The 13536-nt window shown below is 38.1% G+C and overlaps 2 protein-coding genes across 4 annotated transcripts in view; both read right to left on the bottom strand.

Annotated features, from left to right (window-relative positions):
* The window catches only part of FBXO22 (F-box protein 22), a 30252-nt gene extending 25150 nt beyond the window's left edge, over positions 1-5102 (bottom strand). The window contains exons 1-2 of one of the 2 annotated variants that reach the window (XM_007173429.3): positions 5010-5102; positions 4359-4497 (exon numbers count right to left, since the gene is read on the bottom strand). Coding sequence is in view for 1 of the 2 variants with exons in the window: in XM_007173428.3 (XP_007173490.1) it covers positions 4359-4497; positions 4854-5002 (288 nt within the window). In the remaining variant the exon portion in view is untranslated. Of the gene's footprint in view, positions 1-4358; positions 4498-4853 lie in introns of both variants that reach the window. The other variant, XM_007173428.3, reaches the window with a different exon arrangement.
* Positions 5103-8520: 3418 nt separating this feature from the next.
* Positions 8521-13536, bottom strand: part of UBE2Q2 (ubiquitin conjugating enzyme E2 Q2) — a 68518-nt gene continuing 63502 nt past the window's right edge. For both annotated transcript variants that reach the window (XM_057544031.1, XM_057544030.1), the window contains 2 exons: positions 10871-10937; positions 8521-8968 (listed from right to left, as the gene is read on the bottom strand). In XM_057544031.1, the coding sequence (XP_057400014.1) occupies positions 8937-8968; positions 10871-10937 (99 nt within the window). In that variant the 3' untranslated portion in view covers positions 8521-8936. The remainder of the gene's footprint in view (positions 8969-10870; positions 10938-13536) is intronic.

Below are 13536 nucleotides of genomic sequence, written 5' to 3'. Positions count from 1 at the left end.
CAGACAAGAAAAAGAAATAAATGGAATCCAAATTGGAAAGGAAGAAGTAAAACTCTCACTGTTTGCAGATAACATAATACTATATATAGAATACCCTAAAGACACTACCAAAAAACTATTAAAGCTATTAACTGAATTCAGTAAAGTTTCAGGATACAAAATTAATATACAGAAATCTGTTGTGTTTCTATACACTAACAAAGAACTATCAGAAAGAGAAATTAAGAAAACAATCCCATTTACATCAAAAAGAATTGGGACTTCCCTGGTGGTCCAGTGGTTAAGACTCCATGCTCCCAATGCAGGGGGCCCGGGTTCAATCCTTGGTCAGGGAGCTAGATCCCGCATGCCCCAACTAAAAGAGCCCACATGCCACAACTAAAGATCCTGCATGCTGCAACTAAAGATCCCACATGCCGCAATTAAAATGATCCCACACACAGCAACAAAGATCCCACATGCCGCAGCTTAAATAACAGATATTAAAAAAATAATAAAAGGGACTTCCCTGGTGGTCCAGTGGTAAAGAATCCGCCTTCCAACACAGGGGACGTGGGTTCAATCCCTGTTTGGGGAACTAAGATCCCACATGCCGCAGGGCAACTAAGCCCGCACACCGCAACTATTGCGCTCACGCACCTCAATGAGTGAGCCCACATGCTGCAAACTACAGAGCCCACGCACTACAACTAGAGAGAAGCCCAAGCGCTGTAACAAAGAGACCGCGTGCCACAATGAAAGATCCTGCTTGCCTCAACGAAGATCCCATGTGCCGCAACTAAGACCCAACGCAGCCAAAAAAATAAAGAAAATAAATAAATTTAAAAAAAAATAAACCCTAGGAATAAAATAACCAAGGAGGTAAAAGACCTGTACTCAGAAAATCATAAGACATTGATGAAAGAAACTGAAGATGACACAAATGGAAAGATATGCTGTGGTCATCAACTGGAAGAATTAATATTGTGAAAATGACCATAAGCCCCAATGTACTACAGGTTCAATGCAATCCCTATGAAAATACCAAAAGGCATTTTCATAAAACTACAACAAATAATTCTAAAATTTGTATGGAAACAGAAAAGACCCGGAATAGCCAAAACAACCTTGAGAAAAAAGAACAAGGCTGGAGGTATCACGTTCTATGATTTCAAATTATACTACAGTAATCAAAACACCGTGGTACTGGCACAAAAACAGACACATAGATTAATTTAACAGAATAGAGTCCAGAAATAAACCCACACTTACACAGTCAATTCACCTATGATGAAGGAGGCAAGAATATACAATGGGGAAAAGATAGCCTCTTCAATAAATGGTACTGGGAAAACTGAAGAGCTACATGCAGAAGAATCAAACTAGACTACTTTCTCACACTGTACACAAAAATAAACTCAAAAGGCATTAAAGACTTAAATGTAAGACCTAAAACCATAAAATTCCTAGAAGAAAACATAGGCAGTACACTCTTTGACATGAGTCTTCACAGTAGTTTTTGGATATGTCTTCTCAGGCAAGGGAAACAAAAGCAAAAATAAACAAATGGGACTACATCAAACTAAAAAGCTTTTGCACAGTGAAAGAAACTATCAACAAAACCAAAAGGCAGCCTGCTGAATGGGAGAAGATATTTGCAAACAATATATATCTCTTATGGGGGTTAATATCCAAAATCTACAAAGATCTCATATAACTTATCCAAAAAACCAAACAACCCAATTAAAGAATAGGCAGAGTAAAGCAACCATACTCCAATAAAAATTATTTATATATAAAAAAAGGCAGAGAACCTGCATAGACTCCAAAGAAGACTTACAGACAAGCAACAGACACATGAAAAGATGTTCAACATCACTAATCATCAGAGAAGTGCAAATCAAAACCATAACAAGATACCACCTCACACTAGTCAGAATAGGTACTATCAAAGACAAGAAACAATAAGTGTTGGCAAGGATGCAGAGAAAAGGTAACTTCATGCATCGTTGATGGGAATGTAAAATGATATTGCCACTGTAGAAAACAGTATGAAAGTTCTTCAAAAAATTAAAAACAGAACTACCATATAACCAGCAATACCACCTCTGGGTATTTTTCTGGGAGGAAAAAAAAAACACAAAAAAACACTAATTTGAATAGATATATGCACTGCAGAATTATTTACAATAGCCAAGATATGGAAGCAACCTAAGTGCCCACAAATAGATGAATGGATAAAGATGTGGTATACAATGTGATATTACTCAGCCATAAAAAAAGAATGAAATCTTGCCATCTGTGACAACACGGATGGACCTAGAGGGTATTAGGCTAAGTAAAATAAGTCAGAGAAAGGCAAATATCATATGGTTTCACTTATATGTGGAATCTAAAAAACAAAACAAATGAACAAACATAACAAATCAGAAACAATCATAGATAGAGAATAAACAGGTGGTTGTCATGGGGGAGGGAAGTTGGGGGATGAGTAAAACAGGTAAGGGAGATTAAGAGGTACAACCTCCCTGTTACAAAATAAATGAGTCCCAGGGATGAAACGTACAGCATGGGGAATATAATCAATATTATAATAACTCTGTATGGTGACAGAGGAGAACTAGACTTATGGTGATCATTTTGTAATGTATAGAAATATTAAATCACTATATTGTGCATCTGGAACTAACTTAGTGATGTAATTCAACTATACTTAAATTTTAAAATAATTAATTTTCCTGAAGAAAACAAAGCAGACAGACACACACGTATTTTGGTTGCCAACATTTAAAATTCCCACAAAATATTTATATAAAATGTGGATTTATTTTGAAAAAGTACACATTCTGGCAACACTTATTAGACTGCATTCCCCTTGACTGGGGCCAAGGAGAAGCAAGCATTATCTGGTCTGCCATAGCCCTATCACTTTTTATGTCGTCACACCGAGTCATCCACCCACTGTGAGTTACCTAACTCTGGAGTCATTTGAGTTTGTGATGCCTGGTGTAGTGAGTAAAGGAGAGAGAATTTAAGAGATTTAGGTGTTAGTGCTGACTCTGCCATAAACCAGCAGAATAACCCCTGGAAGTGCTTAGGCCCTGGGTTTCCTATTCTTAAAGTTTGGAAGTCTAACCCTGAGGTTTTATGATTCTCTTTTCTGGTACGCACTGAGAAGCAACTGCTGAATTTTCCTTCCCAAGTCTCACTAGAAGTGACAGTGGCAATCCTCAACATGAAGTGTTCTCAAAGCAAAACAGAAGACAACTAGAACCTCATTTAAAGAAGTTCCAAATGACCAGATGTCTTATAAAATTTTTAGTGGATTTTAAAATATTTCTAGTAAAAATGCTAAATCAACTTTCTTTATGGCTATAAAGTATCATGTCTACTAGATAATTTGGCAAACACAAAGAAAAGAGCATGAATGATTTGGACAAGGTTTTCATGTTTTTGTCTCCACACTAGAGTTTTCTACAATGTATAAATTTCTTTAAGGGTATTAGTATATGAATTTTAGTAACGCTATTAACAGAGAATAATACTTTCAATTATTGAAAACATTATATTCCTAGCACTGTAGGTAATGTTACATGGGTTACCTTTTCATTATTTAATCCTTACAACTCTGTAAGAGTGTAAACAGTATTATTTTCTTTTCATTTTACAGGCTCAGAGAGTTAAGGTAACATTTTCAAAGTCACACAGCTAGTATGTGCCACAGCTGGGTTCACACCTAAGTCTGCCTGGCTTTAACAGCCATTGCAATACATAAACTTTTAAAGCTAAATAAAAATAATACTTGCAGTGGTAAAAATTTGAAGGAAAAGAAACAAAAGTTTTTAAAAACACAGTGTACACACACACACACACACACACACACACACTTCTACCCCCAAAAGAAACTGTTGCTAGCATTTTGGCTTATTTCTTTTCTGTTCTTCCTTTTTTGCTTTTAATAATTTAGATTATACTAAACATATAATTTTAAACAGGACCAGGGATTGAAATTTTGGGGTTTAAGTATTGGTTCTTGGCATTTTTATGTGACACTATGCAATAGAGATCCTTCAGTTACCATCCCTGCAAAACAGTGACAAGGAAAGCAGGTAAAAGGATGGTTCTAAACAGCATTTTCATAGTAGTGGCCATCTGGATACATAAAATGCCCAATATGTGAAGAACGGTCAAAGCAGCCACGGCACATCCTTACAATACACAGTCATTAAAACTGATGTTTACAAAACCTTTTCATGTCACGAGAAAAACTTGCCTAAATTACAAAAAGTAACGCCGTATACAAAATTGTTGCATTTAGTTCTCAACGACTGACCCACCGACCCTGCAAAGGACTGTACACAACACCCCTTCTTACTTGCCTCAAGCTTTTCAGCTACCACGCGGACCAAGCAATGCTCCTCCAGGTGGCCGGCATCCGCCGGGCCCGCGGAGATCCAGGTCACACTCCGATGGGTCCGCAACACTCTGCGCACGCACTCCCTCCATAAGCGACACACGCTGGGGACGCAAACGCACAAAGGGCTGTGAACGGACGTTCACTTCCCTCTCTCCCGCGGCTCACAAACCTCCGGCCCCCACCACCCATTAGCACAACTGCAGGAGATTCCTGCGGGATCCAAAGTCCCCGGGAGGGGGAGGCGTCGGGCGCCGGTTCGGAGGGAGAGCCGGGGGAGGAGAAAACCTGGCTCCTCTGGGAAAGGTCCCCGGGAGCACTGCGGCCGGGGTACCTAGCGTATGGGGCCACCACCTGGGGCAGGGGTAGGGATAGGGAGCCCGGGTCAGCCCTGGGTCCCGACGGTACTCGCCCACCCCGCCAAGTCCCGAAGTAAGCTTCCCGCCTCCTCTCCCCTCACCCGGCCACCCGCAGCAACGCCTTGGCGGGCAGGAAGGTGAGGACACGCTCCACCACCTCCGCTAGGTTACTCAACACGAAGGTGCTTCGCGGGTCTGCGGGGGAGGAGCCGCGGCGATCACCGCCACCGCCACCGCCCACCGGCTCCATGCCTCACCAACACGACGGGGAAGCAGTACGGCGGCTCCGAGGGAGCGGCGTAGGCCGAGCCGTGCGCGCACTGAGCAGGCGCGCGCGCCACTTCCGGCCGGTCAGGGGAGGTGGGGCCGCTGAGGAGGCGCCCACGTGACTCCAAGCCAAAACGTTTCCGGCGCTGGTCTGGGAGCGCCAGCAGGTGCTTGGAGGTGGTGGCCACGCGTCCTGTAATCCTCCCGGAACTTTCCAGGAGGCTTCCCGCAGTCGAACCATATCCACCTCCTTCTGTGCCTCTCACTGCACTTGCAGCGGTATTTTCTTTGTCGGTGCAGGTCTTTCTCTAATTCATGAGTTCTGGAAGGCACAGACTAAATAATGTTGTATGGGTCTTCACAGCCCCACTGCCTGTTATCAGCATGAGTCCAATTTCTGAACTGGCAGTATCTGCTTTAAACTGAAAATCACCACCTTTATTCAACACCGTGCAGCCCTCAAGTTCTGAATGTGTTCAACGGCTTAAAGAGCACCTACCATTGCTGTGAAAGCACACCCCAAACACTGGTTCCCTGCTAGTAGCATCAAGATTCACCTGAGAAATTCTCAGTTTGGCGCATTCTCGGTCCTCACCCCAAGCCTACTTAAACACTTGGGGGTGGGGCCCAGCAGTCATAGTTTTAGCTTTACTGTGATTTAAGCTTTCCCGTGATGCAAGCCCAGCTTGAGAACCACAGATAGAAGGAATGTAAGCACAGCAGATACTGCTGTATCCCCAGCTAACATCTATTCCTCTTGCCGCTTCCTTGCTAACAAGGCCCTGATCTGATGCCCAGCTCTTGACTGGTAAATCTGGTTGGTCTAAACAAGCTGGTCTCAAACATTTTGGCCTCAGGACTGCTTCACGATCTTAAATATTGGCAACACCAAAGAGCTTCTTTACATGGGTTATGACTATTTATATTTACCATATTAAAAATTAAAACATTGGGGGCTTCCCTGGTGGCGCAGTGGTTAAGAACCCGCCTGCCAATGCAGGGGACACGGGTTCGAGCCCTGGTCCAGGAAGATCCCACACGCCCCGGAGCAACTAAGCCCGTGCGCCAGAACTACTGAGCCTGTGTTCTAGAGCCTGCCAGCCACAACTACTGAAGCCCGCGCACCTAGAGCCGGTGCTCCTCAACAAGAGAAGCCACTGCAACAAGAAGTCCGCGGACTGCAACGAAGAGTAGCCCCCGCTCGCCGCAACTAAAAGAAAGCCCGCGTGCAGCAACGAGGACCCAACGCAGCCAAAAATAAATAAATTTTATTTTTTTAAAAATTAAAACATTGTAATATTCACTTAAAATAATTCATGACACATAAACAAAATAACTTATGAAAAAATAACTTTACCAAATCTCCACCACTCTCCCCCTCCAATATTGAATAAGTGTAGCATCTTTACATCTTGCAAACCTCTAATTTCTGGCTTAATAGAAGACAGCTTGATCTGCTTCTGAATTCAATCTGTTGCAATATCACGTCTATCACATCACGTAGCCTCTGGAAAACTCCACTGTACACTTGTGAGAGAATGAGAGTGAAAATAGCAAATAATGCTTTAGTGTTAGGAGAACTGTTTTGATCTTAAAAACCTCCTAGAAGGGCCTCAGGAGTCTCCAGCATTCTCCAAATCATAACTTGAGAATCACTGGTCCCTATTAATCATGAAGGTCTCATTCTTTTCACCAGCCATTAGTTTAGGAGTAGACACAGGCCCCAGTTCTAGCCAAGGAAAAGTGAGAGGCAATAATGCTTTGGGGGTGGGGAGGACTTCTAAAGAGCTCCTCACTTCCTAAGGAGACACTAGACAACAGGACCATTATCTACCTCTGGATGGATTAAGGTGGCTGCACATCCAAGACAACAGTCTATCCAAAGATGAAACCAACATGGAAAAATCTCAAAGAAGCAGAGGTACCATGCCTAGAATTTTCCTACCTCTGGACTTCTTGTATGTGAGATAAACTGACAATTGTGTAAGAGGCTATGGGTATACTAAAGAGGGAGCAGATTACTGTAACTTGGGGAACTAGGGACAGCCATGAAGAAAGTAGCACTTGAATTTATATTAAAAAATGAGTGTGGGAGAGGGAATAGGTTGAGGAAACCCTGAGTATGCCAAGTCTATACACACCAATTCTGGATTCTCTAGCTTTCTCTTGTGAAATCAATCTGCCTCTCTTCCCCTCAAGCCTCTCCTCACCCCATCCCACCATATATAATCCTATTCCAGAAACCCAACAGCCTGTAGAAACTTGAAGCAAAGACTATCTTTTATGAGGGAAAGTGACAAAGTTATTTTTTAAATGGTTCTTTATTCATAAACTTGATGCAAGTTTACAAAATTTACTGTACATTGCCAAATAAATCTGCAATGAAAAATAAAGTCCCAAAAAAACCAAAAACCAAAAAAAAAACAAAAAACAAAGCATGCCGAATGTGCAGCTGTCAATCTGCTAGCCATCAGGATATTAAAGAATTCAATAATGTATTCAAGATTTAGCCTTAGGTTTAAGGAACTTTAATGCTTTAAAGAATTCTGCCTTGTCACTTATCTGAGCAACTGGCAATCAGAACTTTATACAAATGTAACCAAGTGAACAAGAATGCCAGAAAATCTTTTTCTACTGTCTTCTTAACAAAAATAGAAAAAAAAAAAAAAAAAAAGGAAATTAAACACAATAATGCAGAAGTGCCAAGTCTCTCAGATGTGGTTTACAAAGTTAAAAACTGAGTCTCAAAGCATAAGAAACACTTTTGAACTTTGTAATTGGTTTGTGCAGAAAAAATGTGCTTCTGGATTTCTTTTTAAAAGTGCTTAATAACTAGAGTTTACTTTTAAATCAAATCTGGGTATATAAAAAAATCTACTACCAACCCAACAGGACTGATTCTGGTAAGGCAATAAAATGGAGAGTACACTGATCTAAGTCAGGTTTTATAAAAGAATTAATATATGTAGAGTTCCTATTAGTCTTTCAATGTAAAAGCCATTGTTATGACTATAGCAAAAACTTTAGGTCTCCAAATTACTTTTTGTACTTAACTGTGCAGTTTTTGTTCACAGAGTCTTTGTGCCAATCACTTTATAAGTTTATTAGTTTACAACTGATTGCAACATCCCGTTAATAAAATGGAAACGTAAAATGACTTAGTATTTAAAATAACTTCAAGCTCTATACTTCAAGCTCTTCTTCATAGTAAATATTGAACCAACAAGAAGCAGATTCAGCCCAGCAAGACTCTGATGCCCCAGTGGAAATGACTACTTAGAAGCCTGAATTGGCACAGCCCTGCTTTGCTTTGCCTGAAAAGTACAACTTACTAAAGAGCAAATCTTGGGAAAACAACTCAGATCTTCATAGCCATAAAAAAAAAAACTTTAACAGTTTAATAAGTATGTTTCCTGTCATTATTTTGGCAATATCATAAAATGGTTTTAACCTGAAAAAGCTACTGTGATTTAGAACACCTTAAAATTTTCTAAACCAACATTAAACATCAATTAAACTTTTATTGGCTTTAAATGGAACAATATATTGCAAATCCTCATAACACATGAGCTCAAAATGGGAAAGTTGCCCTCAAGTTGCAACTTCAGTAACCTGATGCTGACTTGTCTGCTTAACACATTTCACCTTTCAAAGAAAGAGATGATAAGGAGTGGCCAGTATGTGTATTTATCAGGAAAAATATAGTAAAGGCCCCACTGCTCAGTCCAAGATACCTAAAATGAGAAAAATGGAAAGGCTGTAACTTATATTGGATCAGTTGACAGATTATCCACTAAAATATCTATTAGCTAACATCTTCGGTACTGCTGTTATAGGGGCACTCAAAGCTTGTGTCTGCATGTTGGAAAGATTTTCTTTAAAGCAACATTGGTCCAAACATATAAAAGTCAACACATTTAGCCATCTTCCTTTGGAGGGGTGTACCAGCCTGAAAAAGAATGGGGAAAAAAACAGTTAAAATATTTTAATTCTTAAACCAACTAGGAGAAATGGCATTTTACTAAGGTTAGATACTTTCTCTACCCGTAATTTTTCTCTGTAAACCTACTGTAAAAATTAAACTTACACTTGGGTTGGTAACATAGCATTTTGATATTTATGTTCACAATATAAAGTTATTTTCTATGAATAAACTGTACTTGAGTTTTCAACATAAGATCTCTATATTAATGGCATTTCTACCAAAAGAGAACAGTGTGGAAATATTAGGCAACAAGCTAGGTTTCATATTTCATTTCTGTTCGGTATTTGAAAGGAAACCACACTGAAAACAGCTATCCCCCAAACAAAATCCTGGTATTTTAGAATAAGAGGAACTTGGACTGTCATCAGGCAGTGATGTCATTTTACCAGTGAGGGTGCCATCCCAGCAGGTGCACTGATTAAGTGAGTAAGCCCAACATCAGATTTAGCAGCAGAAGGTACTAGAAGCCATCTCCTGAATCTGAATCTATTGCTCTTTCACCATAGCTAATTATACACACACCCACACTTTCTCAAATACAGTTTCCATAAACATTTTTGAATGCTGACTACAACATCTAATTTAACAAAAAGTAAGACATAAGAAAAAAATATGTTTCTAAGCTCAACAAAAATATAAGCTCTCTCTAAAAAGGCAAATGAGATTAAGTATTGCTTGGTATGAAATTGCCATTGCAACAGTATGAATATACCAAGATTAGTGAAGCATCCACGTGGTTAATGAAGTAGCATATAGGAGTCTCTGGGTCTGTTAATTTATGGTGCTAGATATGATTATTATTATGAAAACCCAGCTTTGTCCTCAAGTTTTTTATCATTTCCCTCTTCAGAAGCTTGAAAATTGTTTTGAATACTACTCTTTCAGAAGTAAGCAGTCACTGCAAAAGTGGCAAGTTTGCTCTGTCATTAAAAGTGAGCACACACAAAACACAAATCTTAAGTCATAAACTACCACATTCTAGCAAAGTAAAGAACACTTTACTGTAAATACTCTTGAAGAAAACTACTTCCTATCAATTTACTTACTCTGCACAAAAAAGCATCAGTTTCACTACCCCAGCTACCATGAATATCAGCACTTGGTTATAAAATGCTGTGCGTACACACTACTTGCTTTTTCCTCATGTTCGGCAAGACAGACATCATGCCAATTTTAGAGATGAGGAAATGGAGGCTGAGCGGTAATGGGACTTGCTCAGGGCCACAGAGCTAATGAGTGACACAAATGCCACTTGATAATAGGTCTTCTGATTCCAAGTCTACTTGTTTATTGCCTCACTATTAAGAGACAAAAACTCCAAACATGCATTGTGAAAATAAGCAAAATTTTAAAAGGCCAATAAAGTTTTGAAAGATATTTTAATATTTTTTTTAAATTTACAACTCAAATACTCTTAAGTATAAACTGAAATTAGTACTTTCTTACTTGAATAAATAAATGTGTACAATTGTCAAAAAGCATTAAGTAGTCTGAAGATGTTTCAGAAACTGATTCATGATCCTAACTGCATTTACTCAGTATTAACAGCAAGAACTCCACCTTTAGAGTTGCCTTTAACTCAATTCCTATCCCAATACCATACATTTCAAGTGAGTAAAGTGATCCATCCCTTAATCTACTCAAAAATCTTGACTGTGACTCAGAGGTTCCCAGGCCAAGTATTCAGGATACAAAGATTTTGAATGAAACACAGTTTGTGTATCCTCAGGTTAAAGTTTTTCACTGTAGTAACTGTACTTTGTAAGAAATTAAAGCAAAAACAGAAGAATAAAACATGATAAATATCAACAGTACATTACGTAAAATTTCATAAATGGCAATAAATACTTATTTAACTAAACATACCATTTTTCTCATGTATCTGTACAATGGAATTATAGGATTGTTGGGCTCTTGCTAGATTATATTGATTCTGAAAGAGAATTATACATGTTATATCAAAACTATAAGTAGATGAAAATCATTACAAATAATTTATGGATGCATCACCACTGTACTTAAAAGAACACAGGAAACTAAGTTATATTTCCATTTCAAAAATAAATTTCTCAATTTTATTATTCTCTACCATTTTAGAGGGACAACAAAACCGAAACTGTTCTCTAGGAAAGATCTACAAAATTCACACTTCATTTTTATAAGTCCTCCTACCATTGCACAAGTACAAGGCTTTATGAATAAAGTTAAAGGATGCTATTTGGATGTAAGTAGAAAAACTCTTCCTCATAACTTCCATCAAAAAAAAAAAAAAAGAACTATAAAATATTACCTTCAGGTAAGGAAACATTAGGCTTTAAGGACTACACATATGAATGACATTTTGAGTTAAAAATCTAAAGAATGTCCAAGTGGCATCAAGCCATTACTAAAGGAGTCTTCTTTTGTTAACCTCTAGATTAGAACCTCTTTTAAAGGGCCAAGTTTAGCATTAATTTTATCCCCATGAGTACAACTGGCCTACATCTTAACTTCCAATTAATACATCATAAGCATTCTCCATAGTGGTACACACCTATTATATTATGTCACAGAATTTTTTAATAAATTCACACAGCATAAGAATAAATGTATAAACATATTCTAAGTAACAACTCTCCTTCCTACCTGTCCTGAAACCACCCAGTTCCTCCCCTTATCCACCTTCCTTCTTCTACCCAAATTAACTACTGCTAGTATCCTTGTATATCCTTAAGGTTATACAAGAAAATTAATGTACAGCCTATTGCTGTCAGTCACTGTCCCCTGCTTTTTCCTCTCAACAAACGATAGGTAGCATGACAAAGTAAAAAATTATATCCTCCTGGTTAAATGAGACTTTCATCATTAAGCAGTGGCTAATGCTTTCTGTTCCAAAATCACATTGTTTGATACTGCAGCTACATCACCTTTTTGTTAGTGTATACAGGCAAACCTCATTTTATTGCACTTCACTTTACTGCACCTAGCAGATATTGCCTTTTTTACAATTTGAAGTTTCTGGCAACCCTGCGTTGAGCAGGTCTATAGGCTCCATTTTTCCCAGAAGCACTGGCTCATTTTGTGTGTCTGAAATATTGTGAATTACCAAAATGTGACACAAACTTTTTCATTGCTGTATCTGTTACAGTGATCTGGGATCAGTGATCTTTGGTGTTACTACTACAACTCACTGAAGACTCAGATGATGGTTAGCATTTTTTAGCAGTAAAGTTTTTTTAAATTATGGCATGTACATTGTTTTTTAGACATAAGGCTATTGCACACTTAATAGAGTGCAGTATAGTGTAAATTTTGTATGCACTGGGAAACCAAAAAGTTCATGTGACTTGCTTTATTGTGATACTGGCTTTATTGAAGTAGTAGTCTGGCACTGAACCCATAATAGCTCCAAGGTATGCCTATACTGGCCTATCTTTATCATTCTTCTTTAAAAAAAATTTTTTTTTCAATCTCTGTATCCTCACATTTTAAATATACTTCTTGTGACAAACCATAATGGAAAAGAATATGAAAAAGAATATATTTACATATGCATAAATGAGTCATTTTGCTGTACAGAAAAAAATTAACACAAAAGAAATTAACACATTGTAAATCAACTATACTTCAAAAAAAAATTTTTTTAATAAAAATAAATAAATACACTTCTTAAAGACGACTTCTTAATTTGAACTGTCTAACTGGTAACTTTAGTCCATTTATATTTGTTATGACTTATTTATTTGGACCTGCTTCTACAACTTCACTTTCTGGTTTCTATTTCTCTCTTTAATGTAATTTTATTATCTCCTCCTGGGATTCGAATAAGACATGTTTTAGACCTCATTCTGATCTCTACCTCTTAACTTCTGCTGTAATGTCTATCCCCCGGTCTCTCTGTGCAACATTCTGAGTTATTTCTTCTAATCAATTAATTCTCTCTTCTGATGTCTAATCTATTGTTTCTCATTTCAACATTTTCAATTTCTATAAATTTTATTTCATTCTTTTTCAGATCTGTCTCATCATTCCTGGTCTTATCGTTTGCTCAATTTTATGATTCTTTTTTCTTTACACTAGATTTTACATATAATTATTCATTTTCTCACAATTCTAGTATCTGCTAATTCCAAAACCTCAAATCTTTGGGAATATGTAACTCTTATTCATTGTTTCTGCCAGTTCTCATGTATGTTAGGTTGTCTATTTATGTGCTTGTCATCTTTCACTGAATTCATATTTGCTTGATCTTAATCTTTGAGAATCTTACAGGCTTAAATTAGAAATGCTTTCCTCTAGAGATTGTGCCTGCTGCTGATGAGAACTGTGGATACAACTAACATGAGACCACTTTAGTCTCCTTGGAGAATCTCGGGATTATTCAAGGTTCCCAGATTCGGCTCCCCCATCTCGCTCATTTATAATAGAAGACTGGAGTGCTTAGTATAGGTAACAACTTCCCCCAGAAAAAAAAAAAAAAAATCAGTTCTCTCATCTGAAATGTGATCACTGACTAGGGGATCCTATAGGTAAATAACTGGAGGTCTATGGGT

Source organism: Balaenoptera acutorostrata, chromosome 3, assembly GCF_949987535.1.
Source record: "Balaenoptera acutorostrata chromosome 3, mBalAcu1.1, whole genome shotgun sequence".
In the NCBI taxonomy this organism is placed as follows: Eukaryota; Metazoa; Chordata; class Mammalia; order Artiodactyla; family Balaenopteridae; genus Balaenoptera; species Balaenoptera acutorostrata.
Note: the sequence above shows the minus strand (reverse complement) of the source record. Positions and strands in the feature narration are given on the sequence as shown.